The sequence below is a fragment of the Mesocricetus auratus genome, unplaced genomic scaffold (genome assembly GCF_017639785.1).
Source record: "Mesocricetus auratus isolate SY011 unplaced genomic scaffold, BCM_Maur_2.0 Super-Scaffold_100023, whole genome shotgun sequence".
Classification (NCBI taxonomy): domain Eukaryota; kingdom Metazoa; phylum Chordata; class Mammalia; order Rodentia; family Cricetidae; genus Mesocricetus; species Mesocricetus auratus.
This window is the reverse complement of record NW_024429204.1, coordinates 21,318,495-21,336,649: the sequence shown is the minus strand read 5'-3', so window position 1 is coordinate 21,336,649 and position 18,155 is coordinate 21,318,495. Positions and strand designations below refer to the sequence as shown.

At 50.8% G+C, this 18,155-nt stretch overlaps 1 protein-coding gene across 13 annotated transcripts in view; it reads left to right on the top strand.

Annotated features, from left to right (window-relative positions):
• The window catches only part of Mtss1 (MTSS I-BAR domain containing 1), a 126,894-nt gene that overhangs the window by 12,539 nt on the left and 96,200 nt on the right, over positions 1-18,155 (top strand). For all 13 annotated transcript variants that reach the window (XM_040730569.1, XM_040730571.1, XM_021234499.2 and 10 more), the window contains exons 2-3: positions 11,082-11,143; positions 14,553-14,626. In XM_040730569.1, the coding sequence (XP_040586503.1) occupies positions 11,082-11,143; positions 14,553-14,626 (136 nt within the window). The remainder of the gene's footprint in view (positions 1-11,081; positions 11,144-14,552; positions 14,627-18,155) is intronic.

The following is an 18,155-nucleotide window of genomic DNA, read 5'->3' as shown; positions in this document are numbered from 1 at the left end:
ATGCTAGCCTTGACTTTGGGGAACTGCTTCCTGTCTTCTGCTTTCTTTCTGCTTCCTCATCAAGAACCTGGTGAGGCGTTACCCTGGCTGGGGACACCCACCAGCTGCTCTCCGGTCTTTCCAACCTTGAGAACGCTGAGTTTCTGAGGCTTTGGGATCAATGGTTGCCACTTCCAAAGACTGAGCGTTTTAGCATGTTGACGTCGCTAAAGTGCCTGCGCATAGTAGGTGCTCATTTAATGCCCTGTTCAGGAAGGGTGCCGTCCGAGGCTGACTCACTATAAAGCAGAGCTGAATTCTTTGTGCTACTCACCCCTTCAAGCTTCGTAACCATCCTCGGGGCCAGGAACTTAACCATTAGCATCTTTTACAGATGGAGACAGAGTGGCACCAGGTGATGAGGTCATTTACTTCTCAGGTCACTCAGTGAACAGATCTGAAGTTGGGCCAGCTGACTCTCAGATTCATGTGTCTGTCTGTCTGTCCAGGCCCTCTGTTCCTGCATGGATGATGATAGCCAGGGAAAACACGTATGCACACACACACACACACACACACACACACACACACACACGCACACGCACATACGTGTTATAAAAAGAAGTATACCACCTTTTCTTTTGTAGTTCACCAGGGCATCTTTCCTGGAAGCTTGGGGTAGGAGTTGGGTGATGAATGAGGTGCTGTCTGCCCCAGATGGAACTCAGTTCAGCATACAGTGTGGCCAACGCTAGTCCCTGGGGTGGGTTTGATGGGTGCGTGAACCTCAGCCTGCCTCTGGGAGGGTTGGGCAGACATAATGCTAGCTAGTGAGGGAAGCGAGAGGACAGCGGTCAGAGTCATTTGGGAGTTGGTGGGTGCGTGCAGGAAAGAGGTGGCGGAGCGTCAGCGTGCGTGGTGTGTGCGCGTGCGTGTGTGCATGCGCGTGTGCGTGTGCAGTCTGGGGTGTGTTTTGCTGGTCATCTCGTTGGATGTTGACGGACAGGAACAAGCGAATGGAACTCTGGAATGTGCACAGAGAAGGCAGGCTTTACCCCGGGAGGCTTAACGGTGCACAGACATTTCATAGGTGCTCTAGGTAAGAACACTGAAACCCTGTATTAGGTGCTATAACGATGATTTCTCGTGTTGTTGCCTGAATTGGAGAGTCAGCCAGGTGAGCTGATGGACCAATTGTCACCATCTGAGGAACTGGGCAAATTGAGCAGCAATTCCTACAATAAAGTGGGAGCCAGGGCAGACACAAGTCATTTGCTCTTTCTGCGTCTTGCTTCTCATGGAAAGGACATGATGAGGACACGTTTCTCATGGAAAGGACACAGCACGTGCTTCCCTAAGGTTGCTGCTCCCTTGGTATTGTCACCACACTCCAGGTTGTTCTAACGCTGCTCGTGGGTCTTTCTGGACTCCTAGGTGGCTGGGTGGGTGACCCCTTTGAAAACTGTAATGTACAGACAGCCACTTACTTGTCCTCTGGTGGGAGAGACTGTCTTAAATGATCATTGAAAAATAGCAGGGGAGTGAAACTCTAGGTGCGTGCGTGCGTGTGTGATTTGGAGAATTGGAAGGGAGAGGAAGAGGAGTTCTGTTTAAAGAGAAAGCTGGAGTGTGGGAACACGTGCTACAGTGGGTAGGAAAGAAAGATCTACTTACTATGCAGGCCACCGTAACTCGTCTCTAAAGAGGTAAAGGCAGGGGCATCACAGGTTCACCAGCCTAGTTCCGGGCCGGAGTGAAACCTTGTCTCAGAAGGAAAACAGACAAACAAATAACTGATATTTGCAGCTGTGGAGCACAGTACACGAGCCTTGGTCTGGCCAGGGCTGTCCCACGGAAGTTTCCAGAGCAAAAGCAGCTCTGTATGTGGACACCGGTACCTCTTATTTCCTTGTAATTTAAATTTAAATAACCCTCAGTCCCTAGTGACGGCCTGTTGGACAGACAGACAGCTTGCTTTCTGGTAAAGGACCTAAAAGCCAAAGCAAATTTGAGGATACAGTTGACATGTTTGCTCAGGGTTTTTTGTTTTAATTGTTAAGTGGGAAAACATCCTGAGCACCCGGCCCGGCGGTGCGGGTGAGAGGAAAGCTCGGTGCCCTTGCTATAATTGCAGGTGGGGGAGCTGGAGAGGGGCAGGCTGTGAGGGGGCCGCTGGATGGCCGCCACCGTATGTGGGTGTGTCTTCCTTTTCACAGGCGGATTTATTGCTGGTGTACTTTTGTGAGGGTAGGCAGGCAAGCAACGACCGTTGATTATCCCCAGGCCGGCATCCACCTGACGGACAGGGATAATTAGTGGATTAGGCAGGTCCCAATCAGAAAATGAAAGCCCGGGGCTGGTGTTTATGATGGATGGGTTCACCGGGTGCCTTTGATCTGAGGCTCTTGGGAGACCTGTGTCTTGCAGGCCCCCGGGGTGGGGAAGTTGGGTTTGGGGTTTGGGGGACAGAGCTCTGGCGGGCATTCCTGGGTCCTGGCCCTAATTATGCACACCCACTCCTGGAAGCTGAATGCATTCCTGAATCCAGAGATGCTTAGCTTGGGTCAGAAGGGCTGCGTAGGTCTCCATGCTTCTTTGCTTTTTATCTCCCTGGAGGCTGAGCTCGCCAGCAGGGCTTGGGAGAGGAAGCTCGATGCTACCAGTGATGACTGGCCTAGAGATGCTACAGAGGTCATCCCCGTGCCCACGGAAAATCTGAAGATGAGGGGAAAATGACTCCCGGTCATACAAGTGGCAGCAGCTGTGTGCTCCAGTGTGGTTCAGGCTTTTTCTTTCTGTGCACAGGGGTGGGCTTTGCTTTAAGCTTGCTCTTCCATGGCTGACCTGACCCCTTCCGGAGTGACCCACAGTTCTGTGCAGGCGATCCTGGAGCGCCGTCTCTGTTCCGCCTCGGCTCCTGCAGGACTCACACCAAAAGCCTAGTGGCTGTCTGAGTCACTTCATCACTCTGGCCTGGGACCTGAGGCTGGGTCTGTTCCTCAGGCTGCTTTGACTCAGGGACACACTTCTTTTTGTTTTATTTCCCCCGAGACAGGACTTCTCTGTATTGCTTTGTAGGCTGCCCTGGAACTAGCTCTGTAGACCAGGTTGGCCTCGAACTCAGAGATCCGCCTGCCTCTGCCTCCCGAGTGCTGGGATTAAAGGCGTGCGCCACCAACGCCTGGCCAGGAACACACTTCTGCAGTCAGAAAGATCTGGCGTCTGTCAGATAATTTTCACCTTTCTGTGGGATTCCGGGCATTTGTTTCCTCATACACACAAAATTACAGTGTCACAGGCTTTGCTGCATATATGTAATGCCAGTGTGTTCTAGGCTGGACTCCTCAGGAAGTCTTCCATGGCTGTCAGCAGCATCAACTCAGGTTATTCATGCCGTCACCCAGGGTTCCCCCCCCCCCCCCCCAGCAAGGAAAGCAAAGTCTGCATTTTTGCCAGATCTCCAGGGTCAGGTGTACATCAGACAATGGCTGAGAAGTGCGGATGCAGATGATGCCTGGTGCCTAGCAACTGTTTAGAGAGTGCTGATGTTCGATGCGGCTGTCGCCTGCCATCTCCTCCGAAGGAATACGGGACCTATCTGGTCCCACCTGCCTTGCATTGTCCGGTGACTGCTAGTCAGCCAGCCTCTGTCTGGCCCCTTCTGGGCGGGACAAAGGTCTTTGAGCTGGAACCCTCTTCCCGATAGCCTGTCCCGGTTAACCCCGATTTTCTTCCCCATTGAACTGATCCCCACCCCTCATGAGAGCCCTCCCCAGTTCTCCTGGCTCCTCTTCTGTTGTTGGTTTTCTAGCCACAGCCCCCTGTGTCCCTTGAGTGGTGATAGGCTATCGAATTCCTTCAGCTGTCCCTTGATCTCGGCTGTCACGGTGGGGCCGGTGTGGGAGAAGCAGTTGGTACATTATTAATGGAGCACCAGAAACCAGCCGCGCTGAGGAGTTAATACAGTTTGTCCGACACTCAGTGTGGGGTGCCATTCCTTGTTTGATATAGAACGCAGTCAAGCAAGGCCAACCGAGTGTCTGTTGGGGAGTGTCCTGCTCCGGCATTGGGTGAATGGGTTCTTAGCTCCTGGCTAGGGACAAGTGGGGGGGGGGGGAGGGGAGAGAGACTGCCTTAAGGCTGGATAGTTTTCAGACTGGCTAGGGGCCACCATGGTTTTGAAAGGGAAGGAGATTTAAGAACCCCTCACCCTAAAAAAGAGAGAATAGGACTTTATTCTCCTCCTTTCCTGAAGGGGCCATCCTGCTGCCCAGTATATGACCCAGGTTTGCGGGTCACCTGGCCGGCTTGGAATTGATGTCACCTGTCATCAGGATGAAGGCCACCCTGGCTCCCTCTGCTGTCCCATTTGTGGTTCAGCTCTGGACTTCGCCCTTGAAGGCTGTCCTTGGCAACCCTGTCCACCCTGCCCAGTTTTGCTCCTACTCAGCAAAATCGTAGCTGGTCAGTGTTCCCTGGGTGCCTTGTCCCTTGCCAGCTGTGTCCTCCTGGTCCTGGTCGCTGTACCGGTGAACCCTCTAACCGGTCAGGCTTTTCCTTCCAAGAGCCTGGCTCACGTCTCATCCATGAATCGCATGATGCCCTAAGCCGAGGGAATGGGCACAGCTAATCTGGGAGGGTAGGCGATGAGGAGGTATGGCAGAATGTTCTGGAAGAAGCAGCATTTGTGTTGGGCGGGGAGTTTTCATAGACAGCCATTGGGTCATGTTTGTGGAGCATCGTGGGAGCCCCATTAGGTGGCTGCATGAGGTCACATGATCAGGAAAGACCCTCCTGTCTGGTGTATTTTTACGACTAACCAGGTTTTATCTCCTTTTCATAAGTGGGCTGCTTTCCTGCTTTTCACTGGGTGTGATCTGAGTTTAGTGTTCAAGGCTTAAAAAGCCTCTCTCTGCCCTCTCAGGCCTCAGGTGGCTGCAGGGGAGGAGGGTCTGTTTGGCCTGTGACTCTGGATGAAGAAACGTGCTGGCTGGAGTCTTGTTCTTCTTTTTGACTGTGGTGTGTGTGTGTCTGTGAAGTTCCCCCATGAGCCCCATAGTGTGTGGGTGTGCGTGTGTCCTTCCCACAACCCTGGGAGGCATTCCCCAGGCTTTTCTGCTGTGCCCAGGACACCGGTGAGAACACCTGAGACCCACATTACCTTTTCCACTCGTTGTAGACCAGGATGCGCCAGCCTGGGTTGAGCCTTGCTCTCCACTGGGTCTCCTGAAACCCAGGCACCAGCTCCATCAAGTCTTCAAGCGGTTAGCGCCCCAGGCTTTCTAGACACTGTCTTCCAGTCTTGCTACAGTCATGTCTTCCTGCACACATACTCCAAGGCTTTGGCTTTTTCTAGTAAGATTCCTTTCGGGTGGGTGGAAACCTTTTTTTTCTTGAAAGAAACATTAAAAAAAAATCTAGTACAACCTGGCATCACCTTGCTTTCAAGTTTTAATAACGTTTACATCTTTTTCATTTTCCAATAGTCAGGTTTTTGTTTTCTGTTCTTAATTTTTTTTCTTTTTTTAAAGACACCATTAAATTATAGATTGCCTAACACAGGTGGGTTTGACACTCTGATAGATCCTCAAATAGCATTCAGCCAGGAGACAGGAGAGTGCTGCTTTTGGCAGCCGTCTTAAGACTGGGTGGGCGTTCCTGGGTGGGAGGCTGTGTGGTGAGAAAGGGGACCCTCCCTCCCTCCCTCCCTCCCTCCCTCTCTCCTTCCCTCCCTCCCTCTCTCCTTCCCTCCTTCCTTTTTTTTTTTCTAATTTGGGATCGGTTGAAGTGTGTGGCTCTCCAGGTAGGGGCAGATAAATTAGTCTTCCCCTGCCCTGGCATCCGTGGGAATTGGACCTAGGGCCTCCCACACACTAGGTATACTCTACCACTATGCTGCACCCCCCCCAACACACACGCACGCACGCACACACGCACACACGCTCGTGCACGCCACCAGGTGAGTTTTGTGGTGGTTTGATCTATTGCAGTCCTCAGGCACACTGATCTGATTTGGGGGCAAGTTCCTCACTGTTTGGGATCAGGGAGTTTGCTGACACTGTAGACCTAGCTGCCTTGGTCCGTTTCTTCTCAAGTAAGGTATCTCCAGCCACCATTTGCCTCCTACCTTGCCTGACCCTGCGACTGGGATTAGGGATGGGATTTCAGCCGGCACAGCCTGTTTGCAGCGTGGCTTCCGGTGAACATCCTGAAGGAGCTTTCGTGGAACCTACGGATGCCGGGATCCATGGCCTCAAACATGGCTCTGTGTGCCAGCCACTGCATTTACCCCCTGTAGGCGGGACCTTATTTATGTGTACAGCTTTTCTGAGATACCACGAATGTATCATGCAGTGTGCCCACGGAAAGCCGGCAGACCATTGGCTTGTAGTGTGTTCTAAGAGTCACACAACATTACCACGCCACTTTTGGGAGCTTTCATCACCCAAGAGAGAAACTTCCTGTTAGCTGTCATCGGTTTTGATTCCCCCCTCCCCAGCTCACCACTCCCTACAGCTCCTGGCGGTCCCGTAACTGCCTTCTAGCTGTTTCTCTCCTGTTTAGTGATAATTAAATATCCTGACCAGTCCCTCCCACACCCCTGTTCCTCCCGCCACCGGGTCCTACGTTTTAGATTGCATACTGGCAAGAGCACATGGGGTTTGTCTTTCTGTGTCTAGCTTATTTCCTAGGGTGCTGCATTCTGTAGCTTCTTCCGGGTTGCGGTGATAGGACGAGCAGGTCCACATTTTCTGTAGCCCACCGTTAGCGGGTGACGCTCGGGTTGATGTCTTGCTGTTAGCCATTGAGAGTAGTGCTACAGTAAACACAGGTGTGCGGATGTCTCCTTGGTCTGTTCCCCAGACGGACCCTGTGAGTTAATGGTGTCTCCGAGCAGAGGTCCAGCGACTCTGACGTCACACAGCAAGCGGGAGAACTAGAAGGTCCAACCCAGGTGGTTCCCAGGTTCCTGTCCCCTTCTCTCCCTCAGTCTTTTGTTGTGAATGGGTGGCGCTGCTCCTAAGGGTGCTGTAATTGTCCTGCTGCTGATCTCAACCGAAAGGCAACGGTGTGACTGTTGGTTTAATTATTATCATTAGAGGGAAACAGGCCCTGAAGGGTCCAGTGATTCCCCCTAGTAAATTGCTGGCCTGGGTGTTAGACATGAGCCTGGCCTATGGCTAATGCAGCGTATTGTATGCTGTCACTTACTTCAAATTATTATTATTACTATTATTACTATTATCATTTGTAGATAGCATCTCATGTAGCCCAGGGTGACCTGGGAGTCACAGTGGGCTGTACTCCTTGACTATTTTTCCAAGTGCTGGGGTTATAGGCATAAGCAACCACATCTGGCCAGCTAGGAGCTTGGGTGGAGAAGGGCTGCTCTCACATCTGCCCCATTTTGCAGACTACAGTGGCACCTCCAGCTAGAAGCAGGAGGCACTTCCCTAAATGCCCCCCCAGGTTTCTCCAGAAGCTTCCTATCAGGCCTTCTGGATGAAAAGGAGGTCTGGCTAGATGGCAGTCTTACAAGTTACCCTGTCTGATAGAGGCCAGCCACAGGGCTCTGCGTTACCCTGGCAAGAGTAATTAATTAATTCCTGTATAGACTAGAGGAACACCGGGAGTCAGTACATCATCATGGTGTCTTGATGGACCTGCAGTGCTGTCTGGATACCCTTTAGATTGGTCTCAGTCAAATCCCCTCCAGCCCTCCCTCCCCCCCCCTCTTGCTTGTTTTCTTCTGTGTGTGTATATGTATGTGTGTGTGTTGTGTATATGTGTATGTGTCTGTATGTATGTGTGTATCTGTGTGTTGTATGTATGCTTCTGTGTGTGGTGTGTGTGTGTGTGCTGTGTGTGTGGAGTGTGTATGTGTCTGTGTATATGTATGTGTGTGTATCTGTGTTATGTGTGTGTTGTGTGTGTTGTGTGTCTGTATATATGTATGTGTGTATGTGTGGCGTGTGTGTTGTATGTTGTATGTATGTGTGTGTGTTGTATGTGTGTTGTGTGTGGGTGTGTGTGGTGTGTGTGTGGTGTGTGTGTATGCGGGTCAGAGAACATCCTGAGGCATCAGATCTCAAACTTTCCTAATGCTCATGTCGTGGTGACTCCCAACCATAAAATTATTTCGTTGCTACTTCATAGCTGCAGTTTACTTAGTGTTGTGAATCGGAATGTAAACATCTGCTATGCAGCTCGGAAGGGATGGAAACTCACAGGTTGAGCGCCGCTGTCGTAAGCTGGCATTCTCAGGGATGTTCTCTGTCTGGTTGGAATCTCTCATTGGTTGGGCACTCACCATTTAGGCTACAAAGCTGGCTGGCAAGCCCTGGGGATCCGGCTGTTTCTGCCTCTTCAGTGCTGGTATTACAAGCACACACCACCACACCCTGGATTTTATGTGAGTTCTGGGGATCCAGCTAGGTTCCCACTCTTGCTTGCTGTCTTTCCAGTCCCCTTGGCCGTTGCTTTTCTTCAGACACCCATCTTTTACAGTGCAGGCTGGCCTTGAACTTGGTAAGTAACCAAGGCTGGCCTTGAACTCCCAAGTGCTGGGATTACAATGGTATACTACAATGACAGGCTCATTTATGAATACTTCAGGTCTGTTGTTGGGTTGAAGATGTCCCCAGGGGATAAACAGAAAGAGGACCGTGAGTCAGGAACCATGTCTAGATGTTGGTTGGCATGACTCGGATGTAGCTGCCAGAGGGCCTCTGCCCTGGGCCCTGGTGCAGTTTAGCGTTCGTGGGTGCAAACGGCCAGATGAGACCAAGCAGGACCCAGATGCCGAGCAGCTGGTTGTGAGCGGGCAGCATATGCAAAACAGACTGCTGGGCTTGGCCTGGGAGGAAATTCACGGGGGTAATCGCTGCCAGTACCTCTAATTTGGTCTTAAATTTTTTTAATGTAATGACTTTATTGTTTTCATTAAAATGATACACGGCCCTTATAAAAACAAAACAAAACAGCACGCCGTAGAGGAAAGTACCAAGAAGAAAGCAATATGTCGGCCCAAATCTTAGCTCCCAGAAGTAACTCATTTTAATCTTTTTTTTTTTGTTTTTGTTTTTCGAGACAGGGTTTCTCTGTGGCTTTGGAGGCTGTCCAGGAACTCGCTCTGTAGACCAGGCTGGCCTCGAACTCACAGAGATCCGCCTGCCTCTGCCTCCCGAGTGCTGGGATTAAAGTGTGTGCCACCAACGCCCAGTGAAAGGAAAATGTTTAATTTTAAAACTTATATGCATAAGAGTTAACACCTTGTTTAAAAAATGACCTTTTTATCTATTTCTCTAGCCATCAACCCCGCTTGAACAATGTGCATACAGGTTACATGCAATTGTCTTAAGATTAAAATGGGGCCAGGCGGTGGTGGTGCATGCCTTTAATCCTAGCACTCGGGAGGCAGAGGCAGGCGGATCTCTGTGAGTTCGAGGCCAGCCTGGTCTACAGAGTGAGTTCAAGGACCGCCAAGGCTACACAGAGAAACCCTGTCTCGAAAAACCACAAAACCCAAACAACAAAACCATGGGCAAATGGCTGACTCCCGATGGCTTTTTCCCAGGAGGAAGAGGTTTTCAGGTGTTCCTTTAAGACACTGTTCCTAACCAGGGACATCTGACAGTGTCTTGAGATCGTTCCATCTGTCGTAAGGAGGTGTTGGGGGCTTCTGGCCAGCGATGCTGCTCACTTTTCTGTGACGTACACACACCACCGCTGAAGAGAGCCTCTCACCCAGAGCGCGGGGTGGGGGAGGGGAGTGCCAAGGCAGAGAGACAGCAGTAAGGGGGGAGAAGAGGCCCATGACAGCCACCAGGAGGGTGACAGCAAGGACTTGCCCAGCTGCAGCTTTAAGACAGTTGTGGTTTGGCATCTGCAATGAAAGACGCAACGATTAATTTAATTTTGAGTTATTCCTTTCTCCCCTTGGCAACAAACACAAGAGGTGCCCTAATAGTTTTTTTTTTTTGGGTTTTACGAGGCAGGGTTTCTCTGTATTGTTTTAGAGGCTGTCGGTCCAGCCTGGCGTCCAACTCACAGAGATCCGCCTGCCTCTGCCTCCCGAGTGCTGGGATTAAAGGCGTGCGCCACCACCACCCAGCTTGTGCCGTAATAGTCTTGCCTTGTCAAGATGCCTCACGTCTGTGCTCTGATCTGTGCCTGTGACCGCCAGGTGAATGATTTGGTTCCATACAGCGCCCCTCCCCCCCTACACGTTTTACCTTTATTGGGTTTGAGTGGAGTAAAAGGAAACCACCCTCTCGGTGGATTGCTGCGTCACCTGTAATGTGTGTGGGGAGGGAGGTGGCCAGCCGCGTGCCAGTTTGCCCTGGTTAGAACTGCACCTACTCATCTGCCTTTGTGTCTTAGCCCTGGGCCCAGGAGGAGACCCCTTGCGCTGCTCAGGGACGCTGGGGATGTGCAGGGCTCCCTTAGAGACATGGGCTTGGTCCTCACGCAGAGTCAGTAGGGAGGGAAGGTGACCAGTCTTGGTTCTAAGGGCTTCTGGAAGGTTGGCTCCAGAGCCGTGTGAAATTGAAGGACAGGTAGCTTGACACAGGCGGCCCAGGAATGGATCGGGTCCTGTGCTGCTGAGGTTTGCTGGGGACCCGCCTGTTGCCATAGTGTACGTAGCTGTTAAACATTGGCTGGGTGGCTGTATTTAGGTTATTTTGCAGCCTTGGGATTATGATAGGCTGATACTGCTTCCCGATAGCCACCTGCCCTAGGGTGGTGTTTCAGTCACCCCGCTCCTTTGTCCAGCTGTGTGGGACAAGATGAGAATAGTCAGAGCCAGGTTGTGCGTGTGCACAGGTGACCCAGGAGAGAGACTCAGATGTCGTGTGTTTTTAACGTCTGGACCCACCATGTTTGTAGACTCTCCAAGGTTAGAGTCTGCGAAACCAGTTCCCATTTGGCGTCTGTGACTCTTGGCGAGATCACCGGGGTAGGGTACATCCGAAACGGCCCCTGAGACGTTGCCTGTGTATGTGGTGTGTACCCACCCTACAGAGGAGGGTTCCTTGCGTGGTTGGGAATGGGTGTTTGGCTCCTCTCACTGACTGATCGCTGGCTTTGTTCTGTCGTAGGGGAGCTATCCAGTCTGGGAAGATTTCATTAACAAAGCCGGGAAGCTGCAGTCCCAGCTGCGGTAAGTACGCATGCACACTGCACACGGAAAGGCGACGCCCTTAAGACAGAGGTGGGTCGACACACACGTGTGGGCTAAATTTAGACGTCACGGATAGAGAAGCTTGGAGCAGTTCATGTTATCCTCCCCCCCCCCCACGTGTGACGGCAGACTCATTTCTCCTCTGCCTCCTCCACAGGGATTTTCGGAGTTGAGTATATAGAGTGATAACGGTGATAGCGGATACCGTTTACGTGGCGCTCGCTGTGCCGAGCATAGGTGAACTTACCAAACCTCAGCCCCACAAGGTTGAGTGCACCTGTCAGCTGAGTTTGACTGATGGGGAAGCTGAGGCACAGGAAAGAGAGTGGTTGGTCATAGAGGTGCCACCAGTAAGTGACAGAACGGAGATTTAAACGTGAGCTCTTTCTCGTCCATCTGTACTTTCTTTCCACACGCAGAGCTGAAATCTCAGTGTCGACTGGTACGCAGTGTCTCCAGAGGAAGTCTATAGCGATGGGATACAGTCCCTGGGCCAGGGGTTTAAAGGAGACTGACTGCGGATGGGTGGGAGGGGTCTTGGTGAGATGACGGGAATGCTTTGAAATTGGGCGGGGCTCCCTCAAAGCTCTACATTTAAAAAGCCACAGAGATAAGCCCTTAGACGCTTAGAAGAAGTAAATTTTCTGACGTGAAAGTCAGGCCTCCCCGGGTGGCTGTGACACCACCTCTTTTAATCCCAACCCTCAGGAGGCAGAGGCAGGTGGATCTCTGAGGCCAGCCTGGTCTACAGAGCGAGTTCCAGGACAGCCAAGGCTACACAGAGGAACCCGGTCTCGGAAAAACAAACCAAACCAAACAACCTTATGCCTCGGGCTGCTTAAACATGATCTGTTGTTGCTGGCTGTCCTCTGAGAACCCCGTTATTGCCTAGTGTACCTGAGCCATTCTCATTTGCTAGGATAAATGAGATGAAATATCCACGTGTTGCAGCTTGGCCCCTTTGAAGTCCGAACGGGAAGAGATAGAGATACGGAAGAGAGGGCGGAGCAGTGGTTAGGGGTCTTCTAGGAAGAGACCCCATGGCCACGTGGGTGATAGACAAGCGAGGGACACTTCTGAGTCTGCCACTGCTCACCAGCGGCGGCTGCTCAGAGCCGTTGCCCCAGGCCGAGAGGCAAACGGCCGGGCAGGAGTGCATGGGCTCCCTCAGCTTCGGTTGTGGGGCTCCTTGCAGCCTTGTGTGTGACCCCTAAGTAGACACTGGGCTCTGAGCATGTGCCTTAAACAGCTGTGGAGTTCCTGATCGTCTCTGCTCTCTGGCTCACTGGGTCTTTCATCTGAGGTCCTCACCAGCCACCCCTCATGGAGTGACCTTGGCCTTCTGGCCCTGTCTTACCCAATGTTAAGTCTCCTCCTGAACTGAAGCACTGAGAGTTCCCCTTCGTTTCCTTGTCCACCCTCTGACGGTTGGGTGGGCTTCCCATACAGGCCTGGAGAAAAATCGGTAAACTGTTCTCTTTCCCTTCTGCTGGTGAGGATGGTTGTGAAGTGATGAACTCACCGCCTGTCTTGAGAAAGTAAAACTCAAGGAAGACTTCTGCTCCCCCCTCCCCTGCCCCCTTTAGGTCTTCTGAGGTCAGGGACATTCTTTATCAGTTTGTCAAGCTACTAGCGCCTTCTTGAGAGTTAACTTTTTTGTCCGGAGAAAGACTGCTGTTACTGCGGTTATGTCCGGGGTGTTTAAGCTGAATCACTCACTCCCTTAGCTCCTGGTGGTTTCATGTTTGCTCTGTCTGTACAGACAGGACCAGGACGTCCTGCCATGATACCAGAAAGCACCCAGTGACTGTCATTAGAAAGCTCTTAATTCCTCAGTATTGACCAGCATCCTAATTTGCAGTGGAGTTCCAGTGACTGTAGTGGACGAGGCTTGTCTGCAGCTAGCTCATAAGATGTGGTTGCTTGGCATTGAGTTGAATGAGAATAAACCAAGCAGGCTTGTCAGATACTAATCGTAAGTCAGAATGAGCTGTTTAGTCTCAGGATGTTTGATAAGATAACTTTTCCAGTGTTTGCATTTGATAGCAACACTTTGCAAATATGCTTTGGAGTGTGTGTGTGTGTGTGTGTGTGTGTGTGTGTGTGTGTGTGTGTGTGTGTGTGTGGTGGTGGTGGTGGTGGTGGTGGTGGGGGGGTTGTTGTTTAGAATCGAGCAGTGGTTTTTTTGCTTGTTTGTTTTTTGAGATGGGGTTTCTTTGTATATCTCTGGCTGTCCTGGAACTCACTCTGTAGACCAGGCTGGCCTTAAACTCAGAGATCCTCTTGCCTCTGCCTTCCAAGTGCTGGGATTAAAGGTGTGTGCCACCACATCCGGCTTGAGCAGATATAGTCTTGATCTACTAGAAGTATCAGGCCTCCTCGTTTTAAAATTAAAGGGGCCCTATCAGAACTTTGCAGAATCCCTTTGCTCCCTAGCTATGGTTAACGCGGTTAAGAAAGATCATTTCCTTTTCTGCATTCTGAACTCTTGTCCTTATTCTACTTTTAGTGACTTTGCCTTCTTGGGGAAGGGAACTTCAGTAGAGATTGGAGTCACGGAACAAACACCTGAAGATTTAGCATCAGTCTTTGATCCTTGTGTGGTGGGGGCGGGGCTTGCTGGTCTGTCACAGAGCAGCCTGGGATGCTGGTCCTTCCCAGCTCATGGTTCGCGATGGTGGAGGCTGGGCGCTAGGAGCCAGCAGGCCACAGAGTGCCCAGTGTATCCAACCATCCGGTAGGCCTTAAGGGAATGTATAAGCATTAGAATATTCCCAGGACGTGAAATGAGTCTTAATTCTAACCGTCGTTGCTTTTAGGATTTCAGAAGATGCGGTTGAGAGAGCATCCCCAGGCTGAACAAAACAAAGCCAATGGAACCCCAAGCCAGTATCTTAGTCTCAAGACAATTAGGGAGAAAAGCTGTACCCAGCTTGCACCCTGTGCTGCAGAGACTTGAGTCATAGTGCCCGGGCACCAGGCACTGTGGTACGGACTAGTGATTTCTAAAATGCCTTCCAATGTGTAGTCTCATCGTTTTTGGCAGTGAGTTATCGAACTTTCTGCTCTCCAAGATTTGGTTCCCTGCCGGTTCATGTATGCATATATTACTTTCCTATGTCCATACTTTTGAGGGGTCTTTCTTCTTCTTTGGGGGTAGAAATACTTCCCTTTTATTTCTTTGCAAAACTTTTCTTGGTAGTCTTCTATAGTGAGGCCATTATTGGGGTTGAGTGCTAGGGAGAACCCCAAACAAAACACACCTCCTTCTGGGTGGTTTCTCTGGAAGGTTCTGTTCACTGTGTCCCAGAGGGTGTAGCCCGAGAGCTGTGACGAATCTGCCAGTGTGAGACGCTCCTCATGCTTTTGTTATCTGTTTGCATTTTAGGACAACAGTAGTGGCGGCAGCTGCCTTCTTGGACGCCTTTCAGAAAGTGGCTGACATGGCCACCAACACTCGTGGTGAGCAGACGGAAGGCTGACTGAGTCCCGCATGTGGGCCCTCCCTCTGGGTGGCTTCTCGAAGATACGGCTTGAGCTATCAGCTGAGCTGACTCACAGTTTGCACATATTTTTAATGCTGTGGGCTTGCACATATTAGCAGTTGTAACTAGTTCCCCAGCTAGTGAAGCACATGTGATGATTAGACAGGAAAGCAAAGGGGCTGCTCTGTCCCTACGTGAGGCGGCCCCCGCGGGCGCGGTTGCTGGAATGATGCAGTGAGGAGCGTCAGGCTGCGCCTTTGGCCGGGCTGCTGCTTCTCCAGCTGAGTTGACCCCGTGCTCGTCCTTGTTCCCTTGTGGAATGGGAGTCCTGGAGACGATTGCGGGCCTCGTGGCTTGGTTCTCAACAGCCAAGGGATCCTTCTATATATAACAGGCACAGCCTCCCGTGCGCCCTGTCCATCTCCGTGTCTCCAGCATCATTAGGCCGCAGACCCCATGAACGAGACACAGTCCTGATGGTACCCGGAAAGAGCGTAGTTGATAGTTAGTGCGTGTTTATGAAAGCAGTGATCAGAGGGTGAACACCGGGGGTATCCGTAACGTGCGAGAGGCACTAGGAGAGAGCGGATACCTCAGGCCCGCCTTGTGCAAGCGCGTCCCCTCCCGTTCCCACGCAGCCGTTCTCGCTGCCTCTTCCTTGCCTGCTCGTTCTGGGCTCCCTCGTTGCATGCATAGCTGTGTACCTGCTGGCTCGTTTTCATCGAGACGTCGGGAACCTTGAGTGTTGAGGGCAGTGTTGGGGATTATTTGTTCCCAGTACCTCCAGTGGTCCACAGCCATTGGCCATAGGCATTTAATTAAATATTCCATTAGACTGGAGCTCCAAACCCTTTTATTGCGGGACTATCATGAGTTCAAAAGGATCAATATGTTTCCCCCTTGTCCCCAAAGAGCGTGTAGTTTGACTAGGGAGACAGATGTGTAAATAAAGATACCAGTGCAGAAATAATAGTGTGTTTGATACAGTAATAGCTGAAGCACAGAGCACCAGGGGAATATAGGAAAGGGAGCAATTAGCCCAGCTTGGGGAGTCAGGGACCTTTTCCCAGGGGAGGTGTTCTTTCTCCTCCTTTCTGAGACACCAGCAGTATTGCACAGAGAGTTCCCACAGAGCTGTGACAGTGACATCAGCACTGAGCTTCTCTAATCTGATCTGTCTGTGTGGAAGGGGTCTTAACCTGTATACTGTTTAAATCCTCTTAAAAGTTATAACCTAACTTATATGTACCTCTTGTAGAAATTTGGGGAAATGCTACTGTAAACAACTTAATATGCAAGCCCGTGTTTGCCACCGTGAAACATGATCACCTGTCCGCGAGTATGTCCCCTCAGCCATGCCTGGAACTCAGTCATTGTCACAGCTTTCTGTAACTGTCAATCATATGTGCATTATCTTGTGTATGTGTTGAGGGATGTGTGTGCAGGTCAGAAGACAGTTTGTATGTGGGAGATGGTACCCTGTTTCTGGCCTGTGGGTTCAGGGATCAAACGCAGGTCTCCAGGCTTGGCAGCAAGTGTTGTTACCGCTGAGCCCTCTTCTTTTTTTGAGACCTGGTTTTAGGGTAGCCACAGTTGTCCTTGAACCCTTTATGTAGCTGAGGTTGACTTTGAACTCCTGATCCTTGTACTTCTACCTCCCAAGGGCTGGGATTTCTGGTGTGAGCCATCATGCCCAGCATGGGGTTGCATTTCTAAGGCTTTAGGATTCAGGATGTGTTTTTGGATGTTTAAATTACTGGATGGATCATAAAGGATCGAAAGGTGACCCTGATTGTCTGTGATTTCCTGTGGTAAGAACTTGGGTTTTTGAAGAGGCTGCCCCCAGGGTGCTTCTTGGTGGGAAATTGGAGGGCCTGGAAATTCTCATGCTTCCAGGGGGAGGGATAAAAGCAATTGTTTGCCTGAAAAGAGTCAGGAAGAGGCTCTTTGTTGAGGGGTATAGAGCCAGGCTTTGGGGGTGGAATCTGTGGCTGCAGACCTGTGTGTCACTGTGACATATCCTTAAGCCGTTTCATTTCAGGTCATTTTGGCAGCACAGTTTGTTAGAATCCATATACACGGATGCTTCCTTTCATTGGACGTGGACAGCCATATGCCATAAAGAATGTATGACAGCTGTCTTCATGGAAGTGTTTGGCTTATGTCAACAAATTAATGTATTTTGTTTTTTGTTATTTGAGACAGGGTTTCTCTGTGGCTTTGGAGGCTGTCCTGGAACTAGCTCTTGTAGACCAGACTAGTCTCAAACTCGTCTCCCTCTTCCTCCCGAGTGCTGGGATTAGAGCCGTGTGCCACCGCCGCCCAGCTAACAAATTAAGTTTTATTTAAAAAAAAAAAGGGAAAACTTGCAGAACATACTTTTTAACAACAACAACAAAAATCTAAAAACCAAATTTAGCCTCTGCCCCCTTAGAGATTAGATATAGTGTCTTTTAAACATTCTTGTCACCGCCCCCCTGGGGAGGAAAAGAAGCTAGCTGCAGAGTATGTAGTTTTGTCGGGTTTACAGAGGCAGCTCCTGGGGAACACTGACCCCCATGTCCGTACTCCACACGGTGGTACTGGTGTCTTTCCTTGCCAGCACCTGTAAACCCACCGTGTTCTTTCCAGTGGACAGATGGAATCCCAGTGCCAGGACCGCGCGAGTTCTAATTATTATTCTGTTGTGTCTCCTGATATTTGCCATTTTAGGCTGTGCTGTAGTTAATGCCTGTACATCGATCAATGTCGTTTGTTTTTTTTTGTGTGTGTGTGTAGTGTGTGTGTATACATACGTGTATACATATGTGTATATACATGTGTGTATGCATGTGCATATACAGTGTGTGTGTGTGTACGTTGTGTGTATGTACATCTGTGTGTGGAAGCCAGAGTTGATGCTGGGCATCTTCATGAATCTTTGTCCACCTTACATTTTTGTGTGTGTGTGGCATGTATGTCTGTATTTATGTGTGTGTGGCATGTATGTCTGTATTTGTGTGTGTGTGTGTGTGTGTGCGTGTGTGTGTGTGCGTGCATGCAGGCATGTGCAGGCAGAGGTTGAGTTGTGTCTTCCTCTGCCCTCTCCACCTTGGATTCTGAGACTCTGGCTGAGCCCGACTTTCTGGCCCGCGGGCTCAGGGATCTGCCCATCTCTGCCTGTGCTCCAGCTCTGGGCCTGCAGCCATGGCACTCAGCTTTTATGTGGCTGCTGGGATCCCAGCTGCCGCAGCTCTTAGCTGGGTGGCCTGTTCTTAGCGGCGTGCCCATCACCAAGGGAAGGGTGGGTCTGTAGACGGTGTTCACCTGGGGCCTTCGGGTGGCTCAGTGCTATTTATTCTGCTGAGAGAACTGTCATCTGGGTTTCCACTTGGAGGCCTTAAATGTAGTATTTTAAAATCTCTGTAGCTGGTAAAAGAGAATTACCACTGCTCCCCTCCCTCTCTGTCCTCCCTCTCCTTCTATGCCCCCTTCTCTTCCCCACCATGTCTTTCCCTTTCTCCCCC